The sequence below is a fragment of the Lissotriton helveticus genome, chromosome 2_1, assembly GCF_964261635.1.
Source record: "Lissotriton helveticus chromosome 2_1, aLisHel1.1, whole genome shotgun sequence".
Classification (NCBI taxonomy): Eukaryota; Metazoa; Chordata; class Amphibia; order Caudata; family Salamandridae; genus Lissotriton; species Lissotriton helveticus.
In genome coordinates this window covers 651,431,141-651,457,791 of record NC_136059.1, presented here as the reverse complement: position 1 = coordinate 651,457,791, position 26,651 = coordinate 651,431,141, and the positions used below count along the sequence as shown (strand labels likewise).

The 26,651-nt window shown below is 44.9% G+C and overlaps 1 protein-coding gene across 2 annotated transcripts in view; it reads left to right on the top strand.

The window, feature by feature from the left end:
- TMEM161B (transmembrane protein 161B) overlaps positions 1–26,651 on the top strand; it is a 397,127-nt gene that overhangs the window by 261,008 nt on the left and 109,468 nt on the right. For both annotated transcript variants that reach the window (XM_078675339.1, XM_078675340.1), the window contains 2 exons: positions 5,334–5,508; positions 15,543–15,639. In XM_078675339.1, coding sequence (XP_078531465.1) covers positions 5,334–5,508; positions 15,543–15,639 — 272 coding nt within the window. The remainder of the gene's footprint in view (positions 1–5,333; positions 5,509–15,542; positions 15,640–26,651) is intronic.

Here is a 26,651-nt window from a genome sequence, read left to right as displayed (position 1 = left end):
CAGATTGATGGGTCTACTTCCTTCCCTGGAGCCATATATTATCCATCAAACCAGAGTACCCATTTCCTAGCCTCTCTGGGTGACTTCTTTGGCCTGCTAATCCTTAGGTACTCCAAGTTCACCCTCTTTGGGGACCTTAACCTTCACCTAGAATGCAAAAACGAGCCAAGGGTTACTCTTCTTAGACACACTTGACACCTTAGGTCTAGAACAGCTGGTATGCTCCACCACTCATAATGCCGGACACACCCTAGGTGGAATATGTTCCAATTTCCACTCCCTAAAAATCAATTCCCCACTACCTATGACTTGGACGGACCACTGGTTTATTCCATTTGAGATAAAACACGAGTCTACCAACATCGCACAGAGCCGTACCAGCGGCCCTCCCACTACGGTCCGGAAATGGGGTAAAATCTTAGCCAACCCTGACCTTAATAATATAGCTCTAGACCTTAGACCCAATTTAATAGGAGACCCCACGAGGGATTCACAACATTTTACATCTTGAATGTCCCTACTCTGTAATACTCTAGCCCCCCCCCCCCCCCAGTCAACTGAACAAGGAAAAACCCTATCACTAAAACCTCATCTCCGTGGTTCACACAAAAATTGATAGATCTACATCTTCAATGTGGGCAGCTCTAACGTCGGTGGCGAAGAAACTATAAATCAGAAGATCTTTCCCAATTCAAACAAGCCTTAAAACCTATCACCTAATCAGACGCGAAAAGAAAGTATGTTACTCCAAAGTACTGACTCTGACCCAAAAACTATCTTGTAGATAGTGAAATTCATCACACATCCTAAGTCACACAAACGAAAAATTCTACCCTCTGTAATGAAATAACGGACTTTTTTTTAACAGAAAAATCAAACTCTTCACGCCGATTTTAATGGGATACCTTCCCTTGTCACCAAATTAGCCTTTAAAGTCCAGAATAAGGCACATGATCTATACTCATTTCAAATGATTGACACAGAACAAACTCGCCAATCTAGCCTCTCCTGCAAACCAGGATCCCCCTCTGCCCCCCACGCCATCATTGACACTGTAAACCCATTCATTCACAGTATAATCAATTCAACCCTTTCATTAGCAGAGGTACCCCCAGACTGTAAAATCGTGGCAGTTAAGTCCCTACAGAAAAAACAGCTATGAGACCCCACCACTCTTTCTAACCTCCGGCCTATCTCCTTACTACCCTGTCTCAGAAAAATTACTGAAAAAATAGTCAACAGTCAACTTACAACATTTTTGGAAACCACTTATACGCTATCTCAGACCCAATCAGGTTGTAGACTTCTACACTCCACAGAATCAGCACTTCTACATACCTCTGAGAGCTTTAAATCTGCCCTGGGTGAAGGAAAAAAATTCAATACTGATTTTGTTAGATTTATCAGCTGCTTTTGATACCATCTCCCATGAGATCTTGTTACATCGCCTCAACTCATGTGGTATCTCCCATTTGGCATTGGCCTGGCTCAGTTCTTTCTTGACAGGCCATCATCAAGTAACGACGCTTGGGCACAACCAGTCAGCCATGAAAAGCACTACGTACATGTGTTCCGCAAGGCTCTATATTTTATTATTTTTATTTATTTTATTTTAAGGTTTTATAGAGCGCAAACTTGACCCGTGAGGGTATCAGAGCGCTTTACATATTCATAGGGTAATACAGAAGGAGAAGACCTGTACATCAGAGAGCTTACAGGGTCGAGGGGTCATAGGGAAGGCAGGATATCACAGAAGTACAGTACAATAGGGATAGGGTAAAACTATACATCAGGGCATTTTACAGAGACCGAGTCATACAATAGGCATCACACGAGTCCTGTACAGGGTCGCAGGATGAGGCAATAGTCTCTCAGGTAGCTGTGGAACGGGTTTATCCAAGGAGTTTACTCATGAGGAAGGATTTAACCTCTTTTTTGAAGCGTGCCAGGGAAGGGATTCTTCTGATATCAGGGGGGAGGGAGTTTCATATTCTTGGTGCAGTCCCGGCGAAAGCCCGATTGTAGGTTTTTATTTTCCTAAAGCGTGCAGGCCGGAGGAGGAGGGCATTGGTCGATCGTAGGTTTCTGCTTCCACCAGATATCACCAGCTTCTGTGCATGATACGCAGGGGGGTTAGAGTGTAAGGCCTTGTGCGTGATGCATGCCAACTTAAGGTGGATCCTAGCCTCGAAGGGAAGCCATTTTAAAGCTTTCAGGTGAGGAGTGATATGATCGAATTTTCTGGAGCCTGTAAGTAGTCTGGCGGCTGCGTTGAGGCAGGCTTTTAAGGGAGCCAGCGAGATCTTGGGTAAGCCTGAGAGGGTAGAGCAACCATATTCCAGTCGAGAGATAACTAGTGATTGGACTGCTAGTTTTAGGTCAGGAGGGTCAAGAAAATGTTTCAGTTTCCATAGGTAGCTCAGGTGGAATCTGGCAGATTTGGCCATTGCGTTGATGTGGTCTCGCATGTTTAGGTTATAGTCCAAGGTAATTCCCAACGATTTGGCCGAGTCCACAATGGTTGGGGAACAGTTTAAGGCTGTGATGGCTTTAATCCATGACTGGAGGTTGTTCATCGGATGCGGGGGATGGTGGCGAGAGCATGGTCGGTGGAGCAGAGCTGTCAGTTCTGGGTGTTGAAGGTGAGCCGACTGTTGAGGTATGCTGGTCTGGTTTTGTGGAGAGTATTATGTGCGTGGGTGTGGAGCTTGAAGGTGATCCATTTGTTGACGGGGAGCCAGTGCAGGTCTCTCAGGTGGGGTGTGATGTGGTTGTGTCGAGGAATGTCGAGGATCAGGGGGGCGAAGGCGTTCTGTATGTGTTGCAGTTGTTTCAGCAGTTTGGCCGGGGCTCCCGCGTAGTGTGTTTCCGTAGTCTAGCCTGCTGCTGACGAGGGCCGGGGTGACAGTTCTTCTTGTGTTGGTGGGGATCCACCTGTAGATCTTGCGGAGCATGCGGAGGATGTTGAAGCAGGAAGAGGAGACGGCGTTGGCTAGCTTGGTCATGGAGAGCGTTGAGTCAAGGATGAACCACAGGTTGCGTGCGTGGTCGGCGGGTGTCGGTGCAGCTCCCAGGGCGGTCGGCCACCAGGAGTCGTACCAGTCTGTGGGAGTGGAGCCGAGGATGAGGACCTCCGTCTTGTCTGAGTTCAGCTTCAGATGGCTGTTCTTCATCCATTCGGCGATGGCTTTCAAACCTTCGTGGAGGTTGGATTTGGTGGTGAGGGGGTCCTTGGTGAGGGAGAGCATCAGCTGTGTGTCAGCGTAGGAGATGATGTTGAGGTCGTGCAGTCTGGCGACGTGGGCGAGCGGGGCCATGTAGATGTTGAACAATATCAGGCTGAGGGATGATCCTTGGGGTACGCTGCAGATGATCTTGGAGGCTTCGGAGCGGAAGGGGGAAGGCAGACGCTCTGGGTTCTTCTGGAGAGGAAGGAGGTGGTCCAATCCAGAGCCTTGTCTCGGATCCCTGCGTTGTGGAGGCGTGTGCGTAGGGTGCGGTGGCAGACGGTGTCGAAGGCGACTGATAGGTCCAGGAGGATGAGGGCCGCGGTTTCACCATTGTCCAGCATGGCCATGATGTCATCGGTGGCGGCAATGAGGGCAGTTTCGGTGCTGTGGTTGCTGCAGAACTCGGACTGGGACGGGTCCAGGATGATGTTCTCCTCAAGGTAGCGGGTCAGCTGTTTGTTGACGGTTCTCTCGCTGACCTTCACTGGGAACGAGAGCAGTGAGATGGGTTGGAAGTTCTTGAGGTCCCTCGGATCCACCTTGCGTTTCTTGAGCAAGGCCTTGATCTCAGCGTGCTTCCAGCTATCCGGGAAGGTCGCGGTCTCGAAGGAGATGTTGATGGCCTTTCGGAGATGGGGTGCGATGATGGTGCTGGCTTTGTTGTAGAGGTGGTGAGGGCACGGGTCTGACAGACAGCCGGAATGAATGGTGTTCATGATGTTGGTGTCCTCGTTGTTTATGTTGGTCCAGGCGAGTAGGGGGTCGCTGTGGGTGGTGGTTGGTGGGTCTGACTAGGCTTTGGCTGTTGGGGTGTCGAAGCTGTCGTGGATGTCTTGCGATGGAAGAAGATGGCAAGAGCGTCACACAGGTCTTGCGATGGTGGGATGTCGGTGTTGGAGCTGGGGTTGGAGAGTTCCTTCACGATGTTGAAGAGCTCTTAGCTGTTGTGTGTGTTGTTGTCGAGGCGGTCCTTGAAGGAGGTCCTTTTGGCGGATCTGATGAGGTGATAGTGTTGGCGAATGGCGTTCTTGTGGGCTGCGTGGTTATCTGGCGTCTGTTGGCGTTGCCATTTTTTCTCTAGTTTTCGGCAGGTTTGCTTGGAGGTCTGCGGCATTCTTGTTGGTGCGTCTGTTGGAGGATCGGGCGAGGGTGTTGGCGCAGTTGTCGATCCAACGTCTGAGGTTGCTGGCAGCGGTAGGGGCGGCAGGTGGGCTTCGGTTGAGGGCGGTGTTTTGCAGGTCTTCAGTGATTTTGCTCCAGCTGCGGTGGGGGATCTGTTGGGTGTGGTGGTGCGTGGCGGGTTTCCGGAAGGCGAAGTGGATGTAGCGATGGTCGGTCCAATGGAGTTCAGTGGTGTGGCTGAAGGAGAAGTGGGAGCTTGCGGAGAAGATGGGGTAGAGCGTGTGGCTGGCGGAGTGGGTGGGCGTTGTGACGAGCTGTCTGAGTCCGAGGTTGTCAATCAGGGTGGTGGAGTTGATGTCGTCGTTGTTCTTGAGGTGGAAGTTCAGGTCTCCGAGGAGGATGTAGTTTGAGGAGGCGGGGGCGTGCATGCTGACTAAGTTGGTGATTGAGTCACTGAACTGAGGCTGGGGTCCGGAGGGTCTGTTGACTAGAGTTCTTCTGAGGGTGGTGTTTGGGTCGGTGTGGATCCGGTAGGTGTTCAGCGGTGCTAAGGGAAAGAAGACAGGGGGGCGCTTCTGAAGTTACTTGTTCATCTAGTAGTCTTTGGAACCACCATGGGGGTTTTATCAAGTTTCGGTGCCCAACACATTTGTTCACTTAACTCTTTCCAGTGTTCATCTTGATAGTCATGATTATGCGGTTAGGAATAACTTTCCAACTAAGTGTGCTGCGCACTACCCCATTTTTAGAACTCTTTGCATTGCATTTACACTCCTATTCATTGATTTTATCTAAAGAGGACTTAGACTGTTGGCTCCAGTAAAACAAAAAATCTAATGTTAAGGGAAGCTGATTTACAATTGATAAATAGTCTTGGTAGTTGTGAGATCACACACTCAATCATACTCCCTTGTTTTAAAATTTAATTTTATAGTCCTGCTGATCTCTATGAAAACCTCTTCTTTTGTTTGTGTTCCTCAGAATGACAGAAGCATCCTTTGATACACTGCGTCTGTGGATTATCATTTTCTTGTGCACTTTGCGGCTTGCTGTGATGCGTCATCACCTCCAAGCTTACCTAAATGTAGCGCATAAATGTGTGGAGCAGATGAAGAAGGAGGCTGGCAGAATAAGCACCGTAGAATTGCAGAAAATGGTAAGAGAGAAAGCTGCAACAGTGCATTTTAATGCTCTTCTTAACACATAATTGAAAACTAAGGGTCTCTTGTAGGGGATTTCCATTAATAGTCTTAAGCGCTGAATAGTCCCGCTCATGTGTGGGGACCCCGGAGCAGTTTTTCAGTATAGCTTCTTAAGTGTAGAGTTTGGCTTTTATTCAGGAAGGCCTGAAAAGACACTAAAGAAGAGACAGATTATGCAGCCTATATACCTAGGCTACATTGGCTGTAGTCTTCTTCATGAAGATGAAAACGGACCAGAATAAAGTATTTGTGGATAATTTACAAACAGCATAAATATCCCTTGCAAACCCCTTTTATGATAGAGATGAAGGAGCCCATGACAGAGTACCCTCATCGGCTGTCATTATATGGCTAAATAAAAAGACTGTGCCTTTAGGAACCCAGATACCACCAGTATCTCATCATGCTTAGAAGATGGCAGTTGCTTCAGTTCTCTTCCGGCTCCGCTGACAGGACCCTGGAGCATTGAGCTTGCCAATTTGTGGCTTTTCTGTTCAAAATTCTCAACTGAATTTTGATGGCAACTGTTTTACTCGACATCTTTGGACTCTCCCTGCTTTTTCTGAAAGATATTAGAGACTTTTTCTCAGAAAAATGCCTTCTCTTTTTGACAAATGCACACCCTGTGGGAGGAAAAAGGCCAAAACCTACCCTCATGAGGTGTTTATACCCTGCCTCTCAGAAGATCATGTTCCTGATTCTTGCCATTACTGCAGGAACCTTTCAAGCCGGACCCTGAGAGAAGATTTGTCTTCATGGTACCTTGGAGCAAAGAAAAGAGCAGATGCGTTGAGGAGAGGTACGGCACCGACCCGTTTGCCACCTATCCATGGCTTGATGTAGAGCAAGCACCACAGAGCAGTATTGAGGCCAGGAGTTCTGACGCTAGAACTACTCCGTCGACCCACAGGCCTCGCTTGACGTCTGCTAGTCCATCAACTAAGAGGCCATTAAGACGGTCAATGTCGAGGCACCATCGAAGTTCAACGTCTAGTCGCACTCCTACGTCGAGGCGCTGTCTGCGATCTCAGTCTACAAGCAGCTTGACGTCTAACTCTTATGATGTCATATAGGCTACAGGAGGCAAGAAAAAAGAGGAGACACAGACACATCTACTCCCCAGATTCGGAGCAATCTAGACCATATTCCCTTTCTTCAGGGTTCCAATCATCTACACCACCACAAGCTCTGTCTTTTCATCCTCCTTCATCCCCTCCTCCCTCATTGCCTCCAGCTCTATCTCCTTCACCACGGCCTCCAGCTCCACAGGTACTGGTCACTCCAAGACCCAGATCTCATTCCAGGTTGCTCAATCATTTTAGGCCCCCTCGTCAGAGCCCAAGACTCACTTCTAGATCTTCTAGGCACCATCATCATCCACAGACAAGTCCTCCACTTCTACTGGAAGATAGTCTCCAAAACTTCCAGACTCTCCACCTCCACGTATATCACCGGTGGATGATGCCACCACATTTCAAGAGGTCCTTGTATGGGGAGCGACTAAACTTAACATCCCTATATTGATTCCAACGTCGTCAGTAATTTTTGAGATTCTACAACTTAGGTCAGCACTAAAACCTTTGCTGCCTTTAGTACTAGGTATCCATGAACCTGCAATGGACCTCTTCCTGACTCCAGCCTCTGTTAAGCCAGCACCAGCCAAGCTTTAAAAGAAATCTCTCCTCCCTGGAGCAGGATCCTGCTTTCCTGCGAACAGATCCTAAACCAGACTCGGTAGTTGTGATAGCGCAAAGAAGTAACATGCCACTACTACCTCTTCTACAGTACCTCCTGATAAGGAGAGTTGGAGGTTAGACTCTGGGGGTCGAAAGTGTGTTGTACAGCAGCAACCACCATTAAAGCAACCGGTGCCACAGCTGCAACAGGGCACTACGAAAATCCATTGACCAGTTTGCAAAAGATCTTCCTAGGGATAAGAGGGAAGACTTCATGGAAATCTTGAATAACTGATTAATGGTCTCAAATCAGATTATTAGTGCTGCAGAAGACTCTTCCCTTTTAGCAGCTCATGAAGACTGCCACGCCATCGCTCTTCGTAGGCACTCTTGGCTCAGTTTGCATCCCTCAGTCTAGAATCACATTCAAGTATTTTAAACCTACGATTCTCTGGCACTATTCTGTTTGGAAGCCATGCCAATGATGAGATTTCACAGATGAAGTCAGAAAAGGAAACTCTAAAGGCGGTCAGCTTAGAGAGACCCAGGGAACAGAGGAAATATTTCCCACACTATCAATGCTGCTTCTATTCCCAGAGGGTTCAAACCCCTAACTCGTATCAGGGCCGCCATCAAAGCGGTGCACAACAACAGCACCAAAAGCCCCTACCAATCATATCGCCGAAAGCAGTCTAGCGGGAGATCTACCCAGCAACCTGTTCAATGGGGCAAGCAACCATCCGGGTCAAAACCCTGAATCATTACTCAATCCGACACCCCCCCCCCCCCCCCCCCCCACCTCTTCCATTACCCACTCCGTTAGGGAAAAAGCATCTGACATTATCTGCCGAGTGGAAAAACATACACCTGGGTACTGAATATTGTTCACAATGGATAGTATCTGAGGTTCTTAAGTCTTCCACCGACCATACCTCCGAAACCATCCAGTTTCTAACTCCCACTGTTATGAGCGGAGGTCAATCTCCTCTTACAAAAGCTAGCGGTGGAACCCATTTCTTACCAACAACGAGTTACAGGCATTTATTCCAGGTACTTTTTAGTCCAGAAAAAAGACAAAAACAAATTCGGACCCATTCTTGACCTCAAAACAGCCAACAAGTGGATTCTACGAGAAATGTTCTGGATGCTGACATCACGCCAATTTAATCCCCAATTACACCAAGGGGACTAGCTGTGTTTCATCGACCTTCAAGACGCATAGTTTCATATACCAATCGCCAGAAATTATCAAAAGTTCTTGAGGTTTGTACTGAAACAGGACTTTTCTTAGTATCAAGTACTTCAATTTGGCCTTAAGTCAGCACCCAGGACATTCACCAAATGCATGGCAGTGGTGGATGTCCATCTCAGAATACACAAAATATTAGTCTACCCATACCTAGATGATTGGCTAATCCAGGCTTTCATGTTTTAGGAAGCTCAGCTTCATTACAATTGGACTTGCGAACTTCTACAAAGAATAGGCATTCAGGTCAATCACAACAATTCCACCTCTCTCCCAGTTCATACCTTACACCATTAGGGAGCCTCCATAGACACACTAGGGGCGAAAGTGAGTCCTTTGGAGGAGAGACGCTTATCGATCCATCAGAAGTGTCAGGCTCTCATGAAAGCTTTTCATCCAACGGTCAGAACAGTATCCTCCCTCCTTGGTTCGATAGTCCCTTGCATCTTTCTCACACCGAATGTCCATCTCCTAATGTGACCTCTGAAGTAATGTCTCGAGGATAGGTAATTGAGAATACAGGATACAACTCTCCCTTCATGCGAAGCTATCCCTGAAATGGTGGTGTTAGCCAACCAATCTCCTTTAAGGTACCCCATTTCATCAGGAGATTCCTCGTCAAACCACACTACTGGGATGGGGAGCCCACATGGATCACCTCCAAATCCAGAGCAAGTGCTCTCGGAGAGAATCGACACACCACATCAATCTCCAGCAGCTGGGCGCAGGCTATCTGGTGCTGAAGGCATTTCCTCCATCGTTCAGATCCCATTATGTGCTTGTTCAAAAGGTCTGTACGACAACTGTGTACTATCTCAACATGCAGGGAGGGACAAGGTCCAGGCCTTTGTCACATGCTCAAGCGGACTTACTTAGCAGACTCCTGTAAGAAAACCATGAGTGGGTCTTAATCGACATCCTTGTCCAATGGTGGGGGTAAATGCTGTATGGATCAACTAGTCCTGAACATTTCTCTACGCCTTTCAGCTGAATCCACTGATCCCAACGGTCTTCATCAAGTTATCCCAATCCACAACCAAAATGATTCTCATAGCTCCAGAGTGGCCATGTCAATAGGGGTTCTAGGACCTCCTTCACCGGTCCGTCCTTCCACATCTAAAGCTGCCATGCAGACCAGACCTACAGACTAAATTCGGAGGCCAGATGGTACATCCTAATCTCTCCTCTTTCAATTTGGCAGCATGGGTCCTAACTAATGCAGTATGGACATTTGAATTCTGCTGCTAGACTACATGGAGATCCTCAAAGAAGATAAGTGGCCGCCCACACGTTCCACATATGCCTTTTAATTGAATAGATTTTGCATCTGGTGTTTATTTAAAAACAAGGATCCTTACACTTGCCAGAAAGATGTCGGTCTTCTATACTTGCTCCATTTCGTAAAATCTGGCGTACAATTCTCTTGTATAAAGGTTCCCCTGGCAGCATGATTTAGAATCCCAGCCATCAACGATTTACTAGAAGGTTTGAAGGTTTTTCCTCCCTTCATGCACCCTTTCCCTCCATTGGAGCTTAATTTAGTCCTTTCATGCCTTATGCAGGACCCCTTCGAGCCCATACATGAGGCATCTCTCCAACACTTGTCTTGGAAAACAGCTTTCCTTATGGTGATAACATCTGTCTGCAGGGTTAGCGAGATCCAAGCACTCTGCTCTCATGAGCAATACACATAGCATTTCGTTCTAGCAAAGTGGTTATGAGAACTCGCCACAAATTTCTTCCTAAGATTGTTTCAGACTTCCATGTCAAAAAGACAATCTCATTACCACCATGCTTTCAGAATCCCACTGCTATAGCACAAACAACTCTCCATTCCCTGGATGTGAGGAAAGTTTTAAAATTCTATCTAGACAAGACATTAAACATCCACAACTCGGTACAATTATTTATAGTCCGGTCCGTACAGGTTTAGCTACTTCCAAGAAATCCACTTAGCAATAATGGATAGTTTCTTGCATTTTACTGTGCTATCAAACGGCTAGCAAAACTCTCAGCTAAACTTAAAGCACACAGCAGTATGGGAAAAGCAGCAACTGCTGCTTTACTACGCAATATCCCTAATCCAGAAATATGTAAAGCAGCTTCCTGGAAATCAGTTCATACATTCAACAAGCGCTACTGCCTAGAGTCTAACGCTAGAGCAGATGCTCAAGTAGGGCAGGCTTCACTCAGAAATCTTCTTGCTTGACCTTACCAGTTTATCCACTCTCTCCTCCACCGGGCTATATGGAAATGGGCTTGCTACTCTATTCAGCAATTATATAACTATAAGTATAAATCCCCTGCGAGAGAAGAAATTGTTTCTTTTCTGTAACTCCTGCTCTCTCGTAGAGGAATTTCCATTATAGTCATAAGCGACCCTCCCTCCCGCCAGGTATTCATATAATCTATATCGGTTTACACAAAGCCTTCAAAAAGAACTGAAGCAACTGTTACCTGCTGCGCATGATGGGATACTGGTTGAATCTGGCTTCCTAAAGGCACACTCTCTTTATTAGCCATATAATGACAGCCTATGAGGCTACTCTGTCCTGCTCTCCTTCATCGCTATCATAAACAAGCATTTGCAAGGCAATAGGTCTCACATTTGCTAGAGTTGGTGCTATTGGCATTGTAAATGACAATGCCTTTTATTCATTTGTTTTTAAAACCTACAAGCAATGCATAAACATGCACTTTGTACGTATAGTCCTTGCTTACGAGAAGCAAGGCTGTCAGTAAAAGAGACTGCCAGCTTTGCTTCTCATAAGCAAGAGCTACAAGTACAGAGTGCTTATTTACGCACAGCTTGCAAGTTTTCAAACGCATAAATAAAAGGCATTGTCATTTACAATGACAATAGCTCAAACTCTCGCAAATGCGAGACCTATTGCATTGCAAATGCTTAGTCATGTGGCTCAACAAGGTATCTACATCCAGGCAGTGTTCTGGGGTATGCTAATACACAGAGGTGTGGGAGCACACTTTCCACCATTACCAGACAACAAACGATACAAAACCCAAGGACATTCCCTTGGCTGGCACTTTTATGAAAAGGTGAAGGAAAAGAAATTTCAGAAACGATAATTGCGCCTTCACCTAAAAAACCTATTAGAATTAGAGCTACACAAAACAAGGATATTGTGCTGCAAAACTAAGTACGTATAAGGTCCCAAAGGCGAGACCTATTGGCTATGGGGACTGGGGACAGTTAAAGAATAGGCATCAGGTTCTAACTTATTTCTAAAAATAGCTCATTTCTGAAAGCTATGAAACCCACTTTTTTCGAGAATGCTCTACAGCTGATGCCCGTGAGCCTGTCATATTCCATTCACAACATGGCTCTTAGAGCTCTATAAATGTGTGGCCTTCCCTTCTCATAGAACTTAGAAATCTCTCCCGAGGCGTTGCAGCACCATGCAACTGGTATATTCGTTCATAACATGAAACTTGTTTTGAGAGGTCATTAAGGTGGTAGATATCCTGCCGGAAGCGCCCCTACAGCAAAGCAAGTCGACACCTAAGGCAACAACAGAACACCTCAATGAAGCAAGCACATGGCCCCACTGCCAGGGAAAGGAACTGCAAAAAATACTTTTGACATTTTGCCACAAATCCTCGCACCATTCCACTTGGTCCAGGTTCACATTTTAAAGACTGTAATTGTTCATATTAGCAGGGGTAGTTGCCCAATTTTCAATGCTAAAAAATGAATTCCACCGATTCCAATGTAGCTCGTAAATACACATAATTATTACAAATATTCAGACGTTGGAAATGCTTTTTCTTTGTGGTCTCCTGGAAGAAAGCAGACTGTGTTCCTCCAAAGACACAATGTGGAATGTGCCAAAGGGGAGGGGGTGTCAGATGTCTTCAGATAGGACTGATGTGGTTTGTCCCAAACAAGTAAAAAAGTTAAACTGCAAGTAATGAGGTGCGAGAAACATCCTAGGAGGGTCCCTTTGAGAAAAAGAGACGGGGCCGAGACGCCTGCAGCACGTGGCAGCACGCACTACTCACGATCCTCATAGTTCTTTGAAGATGTTGTTACACAGGCACACGTTCCTGAAAATAACAGGAAAAAGGGCATGAAACATGGGCGCTTGAAGAAAAACAAGCAGTGAGGATTTGTAGTAAACGAGGTGGTAATTATTCCCCAAGTTCTTTCAAAATGTTAAATTCAAATTCAGTTTCTTTTCATTCAATCCCGGCCACCCATTAATGAAGCTGGGAACACAAAATCACACTTGCAAAGCACAGCGCGGTGCTAGGCAGGGACACGCCACTCTAAAGCAGAACCGGGAAGAGACAAACGGCAGTTTGTATCGTCTCTGGGGAGGTGCCAACAACAGAACTTCGTGTTTAGTGGAGGTGATTAGTAAAGTTTACAGTATCAACCAGTAAGGATGACACGTGTGTCTGAAGAAAACAAAAGGTTGGCCAGCCAACTACTAGGCGTATATTTACAGAGCGCGGAAATGAGTTTCACCATCAAAAGGTTGATGCGTCTCGCCTCGGTCTGTACTCCGGCTTCGACAAAAGCTTATGGTAACCATAGTTACAGCTTCCCCTTCAGTTAACATACCGTACTATCGCTTGGAGTGAACACAGAAAGGAACTTCTCTGCACAGAAAACCGTGTCTCTAACCCAGCAAGCTTCAGTTTTGTAGCTGGGGTGCACGTGCACCACTCGCGAAGCCGGCAAAAGTGAAAGCAGGGTTGCGCGCGCACCACTCGCGAAAACGGCAAAATAGTAAAAATAAACAGGAGATCTGCACAGCTTGGTCCAAGTAGCATGGCGCAGGGAGGGTCTGCAGCATGACGGTGATAGTTCCCAACACAGGATTATTGTATGCAAATAAGTTATCAGCTTTACGCCATGGAGACACATGAGCCCCTGAAGCGGTTGCTTAATGAAACAAGCAGGGTTAGCTTGAATATGTATGATTAACAGCGTGCGCCGTGCTCATTATTGTACGCAAATAAGTATGAGCACTATTTTAAAAATAACAATTACGCTGTGTAGGCGTAAGAAGACTGTAGTTAGGCTATGCTGCTTCCGGTACTAACGGAAGTTACGTATTGGATCAAGAGTCGATACTAAGCCCGCTAACAAAAAAGATCCAAAAGTTAACAAATAGCAAGCGGCGAGAAATGAGCCAGCAATGGGTGGTGTTTCAACTAACATACTGATTACGTCATGCCTCGTAGAGGCAGTGCATGCGCTGCCCGTGCGAGACCTAAAAAGTGTTTGTGAGGGTTATTTATGCTGTTTGTAAATCATTTAAAATTATCCTCCACATTTTTAATCCTGGCCCTTTTTTTGTCTCCATGATGAATTGGCCATTGTAGCGTTAGTATTTAGGCTGCATAGTCTCTTTTATAAGTGTCTTTGTAGGCCGCCTTGAAGACAGGCAAAGCTCTACACCTTAGACGGTATATTAAGGAACTGCTCTGTGGTCCCCGCACATGAGCGGTGCTTTTCAGCGCTTATTACTACAATGGAAATTACCCTACGAGAGTTACAGGTAAGAAACTATTCCTTTCACTTATGCTAAACTGTCCTAATCTTGTTTAGATGTTAGTATGCAGTTGTGTACAATCTGATTCTATTAATCAGTGGTATTCCACAACAGAAAATAAGTTGGTCTGTTTTGGGAATATTTTTCTCTTGCTCATCCACTTTTCTCAGTATTTTGCTGAGCAGGTTACTTTTGATCAGTTTGAAGTTTCGGTTGTTTAAATAATTCTCCTAGCTGCTATTATTACACCAGGATTTGCAGAGCATGGTTGATTTCCATATATAATAAGATTATTGGTCTTTTACTACCAAGAGGAGTGATGATATAGTTGTGGAAATATAGAAATGCCGTGTATATCCAACCTGCATTAACTTTTAAGACCCTTTTTCACAGTAATTAATTATCCTAATCCTTAAATCTGCATGTGAACAATAGCCTATGCTAATTGTGCATACCACACCCAGCCAAAAACGAAAGATTTTGAATAAGAAAGGTTTTACACCTTCAGAGATTTTAAGTGAGTATGATAAAAACCGTTAAAGCTATCACAATTAATGTTAGGTGATCTTCTGCATCAGTACTTTCTTAGCAGACATTGTCATGTATAGTTTGTAACACGTAACCTGTTCCTTATAAGCGCCAGCCTGCAAAAAAGTCCCAATGATCACTGAAAGAATAATTGCAGCTTTTCAGCCACAAAGCCATATATTTCATTGACCCAAATATTTCGGAATACATTTCCTGATTCCTTAGTCCCAGTTTATTGCTGTGGTGTTCAAGGTGGAATTCTCTCTCCTAATCCTAGTCCAGCGTCAGCAGTACAAGGACATACCACTCTGAGCAGGATCTTGTACATTGGTTATAGAAACCGCTTGCATCATGCCGCCTGCATCCCCTTTTCTGCCATTTATTGTTAATTATGTAAATTTGTATAATAATCCCTATACTGTCCACCAAAGTTGAATGTGCCACCCTTGCAGGAGTACCATGTTATCAACTGTAAACCTTTATTCCAAGGTAACATCGATTTGCAGCAGTTCTGGAGAAAGTCTAGAAGCCAAAACTAGCGATTTGCCTTCACATTTTTTTTATATATTTAAGCTTGTATGTAGTTTCTAGTAATTCGTAAGAGCAATATATGGAATTTTGGCATATGTTTTCACTCTGCAATTAATGCCTGTCTTTGAAAGCTTTTTTTGGCATCTATTTGTGGGTTTTAACTCTCCAAGGGTTCAAATGCAATATTCACCGTTATTTGTGGCAGTTTGTGATTGGCACTTATATATAGCTTTAAAACACTAAATTATACCTTTTATTGTAGCAGGTGGTATTGTAAGCCTTAAACTAAAATCTGTTTCCTTTCAAAAACAGTCTTTTATTTACAATTGTAGGTATGTTGCTTATTGCAAATATTACACACTTTTTAAAATGTATATTTTTTTTACCACCACTCTCTAATACTGGGAGTTTTTTTGTAAAGGTTTGGTATGCTGGCAACGTCATCTGAGCTGTTGAAATATTAAAAAGAGTTTTATTGCTTTCAGGTCGCTCGTGTTTTTTATTACCTTTGTGTAATTGCACTGCAGTATGTGGCACCTCTGGTGATGCTACTTCACACAACGTTACTTCTGAAAACACTAGGTAAGAATATCTTGTCAGATTAAAGCAATAATTGTTTTTCTTGTGACTCAAAAAGCTATTGTGACTAATAGTGTTGAAGATCAGATGGGTTATGGTTACCCTTCTCACAATTCTTACAACCTTTGGAGCATGGCGTCTCACATTGCCACTGTAGTTTGCATTTTGAGAAAGTGTTCTCTTAAAGTACTCTCATATTGTTCTTAGAATTCTTCTGCACATATATGTTGCAATGGTAGTCTACCGGATCACAATTGTAAAAGTTACTGAAGATTCACAACATCCCATCACATTCAACAGTCTAGTGGCTTTTGGTGTATTCAGTAGAGCAACCAAATTCAAAACATTCCTTTTTCAAATTCTGAAACAGTAACTCGGTACCTGATTTACAGTTTGGCCATCTCCCCGCCTGTCCTGGAGAGGTCCCTAGCAGTGGTGTTTCTTACGACGGGGAATATTTATTCATGTGTGTCGATGCATGTGTGTATATTTTGACTGCACAAGTGTCAAATTTACACATATGCATGACACTTGAAAAAATACCTACTATGAGTACTTCCCATTGCTGGAGTCCAGACTTTGTGCCCAGTCCAGCCAATGGGTAAAAAATGCAAAACTGACTTACCTGGATTTCTGCGTCAACAGGGTCATTTCCATCCTGGTCAAAATGCTGTGAGGTGGGGACCTGGATGAAGGAATCCACATAGGAAACCGAAGGGAAGAAAAGGAAGTTGTTGAATGTGTACTCCAATTCATTCAAATCTGCAGATTCAAAGCAGGCAGACTTCCCGCCACGATTGACTCGACGCAAAGCCAACTTGTAATTCGGATGGCGGTGAACTTATCTATACCGCCCTCTGACAGCTGCTTTCCCCCTAACGCTGTCGAGGCGGTCAGCAAATGGGTGGCGGCTGTGCTCCAGCTGTCATCTGTTCTGCAAACCGCCAACATCGTAATACGGTGGGGGACTTCAAGTTAGGTAGCAGCGTTAACGCCATTTTAATATCGGTTTCCTTGCCGCCAAATTTGTAATCAGGCTGTCGTTCTTTATAACAAGTGAAGAGGACAGGATCGAGCTATTTTATTTTGAAGTGCTTGATGTATTATTATTAAGCGTTCTTACATAGCGCTCGATTACCCGTAGGCATCTCGGCGCTTGCCTTGGGAACCCGTCCTGGTTTTTCCCTGTGAGATACCCGTACTGGGCATCCCCAAGGTGAAAGCCAGGCATCCCGCCGCGGGGGGGCCGTAGTGGAGATTAAGCAAGCTAATGCCCAGAGCTGCAGAGTGTGAACCTGTAACTCGAGTAGGCACTGAAACGAGAATTATCGAATCCGTGGATATTTGGGCTCAAGACCCTGCCGCGTCAGGAATTGAACCCTGGTCCCGGGTCTGACCTCTGCTTCAGGGTCTGCCGCCTCTAACCAGTGAGCCACACTTCTCCACTAATGCCTGTATGCCTTTCACTCTTTAGTAATATTAAATGTATACCATGTTTTGTGTGTGTGTGACTGTGTGTGACCACTTTGAATATTTTCTGTTGCCCGGTTCGCATCAGTGCTTTGCTTAGCTTGTATATCTAGCTTTGTTGTCATTTAACATATCACAGTTACTTTATGTTGAAAATCCACATTGTGGCTGTTTCTAAATTTCAATCACTGGCTTGAAGGTGATTGTCAGATAAGCTGTTTGGTTCACTTAAAACAACTTAAATAAACCTTTGTGGTATTTTGCAGCAAGAAACAGGCTTGTACTTGCAATAACCTCATCTTTTGTCTTTACCTTCTGCCTATGTTTTGGCAAAAACAGCCAGTGTCCCCATCATGAGCTGCTTATTTTGCATTATACAGTACTGAATTCTGTGGTGACTTTATTAAAATGATCTGTTCAATAATGAAGCTGAAAACACTGCATACAAGCTGGAATTTGTGGGCATTTTTCTGCATTTTGCATTCTGATGCATGAGATAGTGTCTATAATTGACAAGCAACAATCTCTCAGTGGCATGATCAAGTTTTCTTGATCTTTAAAAAAAAATGTATACTCACTTTTTTGTGTTTGACTTCAGTTAGAAGCAGGCATCTCTTCTTAAAAAAAAAAAAGTCACAACCTGGCACCTTCATATACCATTTTTTTTTGCAATACTGGCACCATCATTCGCCAGTATTTGTTGAATGTGAGCCTGTTCTAGATTCACAGGCTGTGCATTAGTCCAGCATTCTGTGGTTGGCCATTCAGTTCAGTTGCAAGCTTTCCTTTTGAATATAGAAGAATAATTCTCTAGAAATAATAAATAAGCAGGAGCCAGACTTCAGATCATTACAAAGAGAAATATTATTTACTTTGAGAGACAAAGGAATCCCCTACAAAGAACTGGAAAATTGTGACATAGCCTTCTTTCAAGACTTGGCTACTGACATCCGCTAGAATGGGGGTAAATCAGGTAACCTATAATGACATTTGAAAGAGTTGGGTTTGTTTTCTAGAAGTTTTCAGTGAGGAACAGAATACCCTTTTTGTTACTATAAAGAATAGACAGAATGCCTTTAGGTAACCCTACAAGAAAAGTGCTGAGCCAGCTATGCCTAGGAGTAGAGATCCTTTTCTTGGTGGCTCCATTTTTCCATCCTCAAGGGGCAACGATTTGGATTAGATAGTTGTGGCTTTGAATGTACCTAAATGCCACAAGGAACAATTTTCTTATTCTGAGCAGGAACCAGAAGGAGGGGGAATTTACTGATTCTGCATCTTTGCTTCGGAAAGTTATTTTTACAGGGTTAAAAAAGTCTAAACTTACAGTGCTTTCTGGAGTGAAGGTTTTAAAGCCTAAGTTTTAGGATATGAAATTATGTAAACCTATTTTGACTTCAAAGGTTGTTGATGTCAAGGATCCGGTGTAACTTTTCTTTTAAACCTGTGCGGAGAAGACTCCACACCAAAAAAGGGCAGATCTCATTTGAACCAAAGTCGAAAGCATTTAACTTCTGAAGAGCCAAACCACTTTGATGTTGAAAGTGCAGATGGCTTGTGCACAAAAGAGAAAAATCGGTTAACAAAGCCTTAAAGTCCTAAAACATTCGAAACAAACTCACACTGATAGCCCTATTATGAGTTTACCATTTTCCCTGCTAGGAGATATTGGGGCCAGAATTCTTGATACTGGGCTGTCTCTCCCCATAAGGTAATGGGAGTTCCAAGTTATTTCCTTAGGAATGGGGAAAAATATTTGGACCTGATTATATCTGGTCCAATTTCACATGTTTTCCATCTGTCTGACTCCTCCTTTCGGTAACCGTGCACATGAGCACCGACTCCATTGTTAGATTGTTTTTTTCCACTAACGGATTTGTATGTACTCTCTCATGCTCCGGTTCACTATAATTTTCTGCCTCCGTTTCCTTAGATAGTCCTCTAGATTAAATGGTATTGTTTCCATCTCGAGAAATTTAAACGGGTCGGGGTCATCGGATCGAATCCTTGGCTGATGAGCCTCATTGGACTTGATCTTTTCGACTCTAACAGCTCTCTAAGAAAATAGGCTGCTAATAGACCATACTCCATTTCGTTTTTGTCCGCAGTGGCACTCCAAGTATCTACATACAGGTCTTCATTCAATCTGTAATTTATTCCCTTCGCTTGATCATAAAGAAAATATTTGTTAAGCTTTCATATCGTTCCGGGAGAAGAAAACTCTTTGCGACCAACGTGCATGTCATTTCGAGATGGAGCGCAGAAACACCGACACGCCAGACATCTTTAGTCTGTGGGGCGAACAAGATTAAGAAACGGCCACAGCCCAAGAAGTATTTGTCTCCATACACAGTTCCGAATCCGAGGATGTTGCAAGCCTTCCAAGATCATCGGTTCGTGACTACTGAGGCCCCTGATCCAAACCCCAAAATTTAAAATAGCTTCCCACTGATAAGACTGCTCTAGGGACCCCACTGCACCAAAAAAATATCCTCGGAAGCCCCGGTCTCAGGCTCAGCACCGAAAGATCGGCTTTAAGCTGGAACCTCTACCTCCAGCAAATCATACTCTATCTCCAAAACAGGAATCTTTGGACTGAAACAAAAATAATCTATTGATTCGGAACTGAAATCAAAAAATGTTCCCCAACCGAAATGTTTTACTTAAAGGCTCAAAACCTTTGCCGTCTGATTAAAATCCCCTCCATAACCAAATCTTGAGGCAATGTCTGAAAAACTCAATCATAAACAAAAAACGTTTGCAAATACAACCTGGTACAAAGAAGATTATTCTTTGGCCAGGAAAGACTCTAGGTTCTAAGAAGCCTTTGTCTTTTCAAGAGTCTCAGGACACTTCACCACCCCTCATAAAAAACAAAAGGAAAAAGACACTAGCCATACACAACCATGCTTAATCTCCATCACAGCCTACTACTCCACCTCCTCATTTTTCACCACAGTCACAAGGAAATCATTTTCACCTCCTCAATCCCCTCCATTGCTGAGATAAGACTCCCTCCCAGCAAGCCAGGAACTGGGCCTGCTCAATTAGAAACTGAAACTGTACTTCCCTGTTCTCAAAACACCACAACAGACAGAGGACTACCGTCTCCATCCTCCCTATTGGGCGGCCATTTTAGACTGGTTTCTCTCTCTTTGGCGGCCATCATGGACTAGTCATTCCCACTATCTGGCCATTCCCTAAGACCTGGCCTTTTTAGACAGCGCACTTTACATAGCTCTGTTTTCAAACCCTCGTGTGATTAAGTGCCTGCCTATTTTTGCAGTACTATACCTCTACTTGTATTTTGTACATTTTTACTTACACTTACTTTATGTATTTAAACATTCGTGTGATTAAGTGTCTGCCTTTATTGCAGTATTATACCTCTACTTGTATTTTGTACATTTTTTGTAACCTGCACACATCTCACTTTTCTTCACTGGTAATGTACCGAACGCTACCTCAAATTTTTCTGGCTGATCACTAGTATCGATATTCAAAGCTTCAAATATATCAAAGCCTCATGCAGCTTTTTGGTGACACCGGTATTTTGTCTCAGTATATCATCAATATTATCCTTTTATTTGGGTTTTGTACATCTCTGTAAGCTGCACCTATTTCACTTTTATTCTGGATATGCACCGTTTGATACCACTTATATTTTTTTATATTTCGGTACATTGTGTAAGCTGTACCGTCTGCTACCTCATATATCTTTGTTCATTTGTGTACATTGTGTAAGCTGCACCCATTCTCACTGTTTATTTTTGGTTTTGCACAGATTGCTACCTCTATATTTTGGTTATTTCTTTTTTTTACTCACTAGTGTCACTTGTGCACCACGTAACTTACTGTCTGCATTGTGCTTTGCACAGATTGCTACCTCTATATGTTGGCTATTTTTGTTACTTACTAATGTCACTTGTGTACCATGTAACTTACTGTCTGCATTGTTCTTTGCACATGTGTATCACTATCGTTCACACTCCCATACCCACCTTTACCGCCACTCACACCTATACCGCCATCCCAACATGGAGCCCATCGGCAAGCACACATATAAAATCAACTACCCATCCACACTCACCAAAAAAGCTGGTAAACGCTTTAAACACAACTTCCTGAGGTCCCACCCTGAAACCCCCTTTGTCGACACCTACTTCTCACCGGTCAATGGATCCCTGAACATCGATATCATCTTCCACACCTCCCGCAGAGCTCAATGGAGAAAAACGTTCCTCACCTTACTCACTGTCTCCACCACCAGGAAATCCGCTCATGGCTTAACTCTCTCCATCACACCATCCCAACTCTTCCTAGGCAGAACCACCATTACTATCTACAATAACGGGATTGTCCTAATTCAATCCACAGACAGGAACCTGGAACTACTAGACAACTTGTTCCCCACTTTCAAAGAGAACCTCTCCAACCATCGGACTTCCACTCACATCCCCTCCAGTAATATCACCCCTGACTTCACAGCCCCCACCGACAACCCTTCTAACCTAGCTCAGCACCAGAACGACATGCACCTCACCACTTCCCCCACCACACCAGTCACCCACCCACCTGCTGTAACCACCCCACACTCCGCAATCACAGACACAAATATCTCCCCATCATACACCAGCCGCCCCCACACCTCCATCCCTGGGATCCCCACTCATAACACTCCCACTCCTCCTCTCCCCCCTGACTTCACAGACCCCGCACACAACCCCTCTAACCTAGTTCAGCACCAGAACGACACACATAGCGACAAATCCCACACTCTGTCCCCCCCCCTCTCTCAGCCCCCACTCCCACATGCTAACTAACCATGCAGAGCACACCACATCTACTATCTTAACTCCCCCTCCCCACGACAGGACCATCTCCAACCCCAGCTCCCCCCCCACTCTCAGCCCTCACTACCCTTCAGGCTCCCCCATCACCACCATCATACACTCCACTTCCACCCCGCTCTCTCCGCCTGCCACGAATTCCCTCCTCTATGCCACCAACCTCCTCCGTACTTCATCCACTCCCTTCGCCCCCTTACCCTCTCTCCTCCCTAACACCAACCCGTACGACGACATCACGGAGCCCTGCATGAACACCAACCCTCCCCCCCCACCCGCACGATAAGCCCCAGGTCAGCCACTCACCCATGACTTCCACCCCCAGCACTAACACTTATCCCACGTTGGACAAGATTATGTCCTCCCTCCTACAACTCAAAGAAGAAATTCACACCATCAAAGAAGACATGCACACCATCAAAGAGCTACTCACCACACCCCCTAGACTCACCTCACTCACCACCACCCTCCCTCTCAACTCGCTCTCCTCCCGTCCTGACGATGCTCCTAAGCTACGTCCCTCACACAGGACCGCGATCCATGCCCACAATCGCAACAACCGCACCCGCCGCTCTCACTGGACCGCGATCCCTGCCCACAATCGCAACAACCGCCCCCGTCGCACATGCAACCCTCTTTCGGATCTTGACACTCTCTCCCTCCTCCGCACCTACGACCCAGCTCCCCTAAACATCACATCCGCCTCGCACCGCCCCATTCCCACGATACACTCAAATCCCCGTAGACCCTCCACTCTAAACAACAGAATTTCCGTCCCGAATAACCTTAGAAAAGTCCCCCTCTCTCTAGTACCCTCTTCCTCCCCTGACACACCCCGTCTCAAATGCACTCTCCTAAACTGCAGATCGGCTTCTAGACACTCTTCCGCCATCGCTGATCTCATCCTAACACTGGACCTTGACCTTATCATCCTGACTGAAACCTGGCTAACCAATTCTTCTACACCTATAATGGACATTCTGGTTCCCCCCAACTACCACATCATTAGGCTTGACAGGTCTGGCAAGATAGGTGGCGGAATCGCATGCATATACAGGAACAGCCTTTCTGTTCTGAAAGTCTGCGCCTTCCCTACCCTCTCCAACTTCCTACGAATACATCTGCCTCTATATCATCAGCGATGGCAAACCGATATGCGCTCTTCATGGCATTTACCACCCACCCAGAGACAACCTCATCTTCGCCCAACAAATCATGGACTTGATTTCAACCAACGCCGGACGACAGCTCACCCAAATATACCTTGGTGACTTCAACCTCCATTGGAATGATCTCAATGATGCGGTGGTAAATAGTCTTAAAAGCTTCCTCAGCGCCCTGGACCTCACACAATTATGCAACAGCCCGACCCACGAGAGAGGTTCTATCCTCGACCTTATCATCGCCAAAGAGGACGCTACTCAACTTGAGTCTATCCAACCCTGTGACTGGTCAGACCATCATATTGTCACATTCCACATCAATGAAAAAGTCAAGCTCAACTCGGTTCAACCCTACAGACCTAAAATCTGGAAAAGAGACCTGAAAAAACTCAACCCATTCTCCATACCCCCGAACAGCCGCGACCTCCTACTCCCGCCAACGGGCGCTACAGATGTCCAATCCCTGACTGACCACTATCTCAGCGCCATGACCTCAATAATTAATGAGGCTGCTGCCATGCAGCTAAAAAGAGTCTCCGCTAAAATCTCCAATCCATGGTACGACGGGAGTCTCAATGAAGATAGACAAGCCATGCGAATGGCAGAGCGCACCTGGAGGGCAGCTCCCTCTGCACTGCACCTGAAAACCCTGAAGAAAAAGAGAAACGCCTACTTCAGGAAAATAAAGCGCTCAGAAGCAAACTTCTTCAGCCTCCAGCTCGACCAAGCAAAAAACCGCCCAAGAAAACTGTTTGAGTTAATCAGAACACAAGCCAAGGAACAACCCCAACCTCTCAGTACCTTGCACGAAGCACCCTCCTGTGAAGACTTCGCCGCTTTCTTTACCCAAAAAACTGACAACATAAAGAATGATCTCCGCACTGACGCAAGACTCCACACCACACTCAACTGCATAACACCCACCGAACCTAAAAACAATGCAACATGATCAACCTTTAAAACCTACTCCGAAGAAGAAATAGGCAAACTGCTCAGCACCTTGAAACCTTCCAATCACCTCACGGATCCCCTCCCTGCTAACGCTGTCAAAGATTTCACCCCACTGCTCCTTCCACTCTGGACTAAAATTATCAACAGCTCACTCCAAGAAGGAACCATCCCTGACTCCCTCAAAGTTGGCCAAGTCACACCCTTGCTAAAGAAACCTACTGCCGACCCATCCGACCTAAACAACTACCGTCCCATTACCAATATTCCCACTCTCGCCAAATTATTGGAAAAATGCGCACAACTACAACTGACTAAACACATTGATCTGTTTGATCTCCTCAACCCCCATCAATCAGGCTTCCGAGCAGGACACAGCACTGAAACTGCTATGACTAACATAATTGACGACGCCCTTCAAATCCTAGATCAAGGTGATACCTGCCTCCTCATCCTTCTTGATCTCTCCTCAGCATTCGACACTGTTAAACATGAGAAGTTACTCGATCTTTTGAACACAAGAATGGGCCTTTCTGGGACTGTTCTCAATTGGTTCACCTCCTTTCTACACAACAGGTCGCAGAAATTCAAGAGTAACAACCTGATGTCCTCTCCAATACCTGTGTCGTTAGGCGTCCCCCAAGGATCCTCCCTATCACCAACTTTGTTCAACCTAGTTATGGAACCTCTCACCACCTTGCTACAAGCATCCAATGTACTTTTTCACATGTACACAGATGACACCCAACTATATCTCAAATTACAATCCCCCAATGACATCTTACTCCTGAACTCAACGATCAGAAGCACCCAATCCTGGCTTGCTGATAATCATCTCAAACTCAATGCTCTGAAAACAGAATTCCTGCTGATCTCACCTCCCGCGAAGATCTCTATCACTCAAACCTGGCTTAAACAGTTAACTGCACTCAATGTCCAACCCACCATAGTGGATTCAGCGAAATCCCTAGGCATAACTCTCGACTCCAATCTCAACATGCAGCATCATATCAGCAAGGCTACTAAGGGAGCGAACTTCCAAATCAATACCCTGAGGAAACTTAAACCCTTCCTACCAGCCAAAGATTTCCAAACTGCAGTACAAGCACTAGTAAGCCCGCGAATTGAATACGGCAGCACCGCCCTCGGCGGTCTCCCGTTAACCACTACTGCACCCCTAAGAGCCTCTCTAAACGCTGCAGCGAAACTCATCACTGGATCAAAAAAACACTCGCATATCTCCCCTGACTTGAAATCACTGGACTGGCTGCCTTTTGAAGCCAGAATACATTTGAAAATCGCCTGCATGACACACAAGGCTCTACACCTGAGCTCTCCCAGATACCTCACTCAGAAGCTGTCAATCTCTGGCGGCTCTAGAAACACTAGAGGAACAAACAATCTTCTGCTAAAACCTCGAAGATTCCGGAAGGAAAAAAACTTATAAACGCTCTTTCTCAGGAATGGCACCCAGGATCTGGAACTCACTCCCTCCTGAAACCAGGCTCATCTCCTCCATCACACTTTTTAAGAAAGAAGTAAAAGCTATTTTTATGGCCAAATACACTTGACCTATTAGCTTGGAACTGGAAAGACTCTACACCGATCTGTATTATTCTGTTCGAACTCTGACTATGTATTTCACATGTATTATTGACGCTACTGACTATCTATGCACACATTTAACTGTAATATTTATATTATTGATGCGATGTACTACTTTGCTCCCTCACGTACCTACCCTTCCCACTTATTATGTTTAATCTCACTCTCTTGTTGGTATTACCGGCTTTGTACAGCGCTCTGATATCTGCAAAGATCTTGTTCGCGCTATATAAAACTTTCTAAATAAAATAAATAAATATAGAGGATACTGATGACAACATGATATATTATCCACAACATCAAGATTCTGGGAATGACTATGATATAGAGCCACAGGACAATACTGATCCTGACCTCTATCCTTCATGGCCTTCTCCGCCAGATCATGCCTCAGCTTTTCAAGATTTAATTGCTAGAGCAGAAGCCTTCCATCGGGTCCCTTTACATAAAAAATCCCATTGATGATGACTTCCTGTTTTAGACTCTCTCAAATGCTCAATGAGGAACACCGTATTTACCCATGTTAAAGGGAATTCTTCATCATTCTGATTACCTTTTTAAAGACCCAGTTAAAGCTTGCATCCTCACACTGAGAATAGACAAAAAGTACAAGGCTGCACCTTAAGACCCTATATACATTAAGGGTCAATTAACACCAGACTCTGTAGTTGTAGTCAATACTAGAAAAAGAGCAAAATCCCAAACCACTGGGGATGCCCCTCAACCAGACAAGGAGTAAAAATTAATTGAATCTTCTGGCAAAAGGGTTGCAGCTCCATCAGCAAACCAGTGGAGGATAACTATTTACCAGGCCCTGTTAGCTTGCTAGGATAGGGCACACTGGGATGAAATGGAGGGGCTCCTCCAACATCTTCCACAAGTGTTTAGATCTAGGAGACCGGAACTAATTACAGAAGGAAAACTCATTTCAAACCATTCCATTAATTGTGCACTTGATGCAGATGATATTACAACTAGAAGT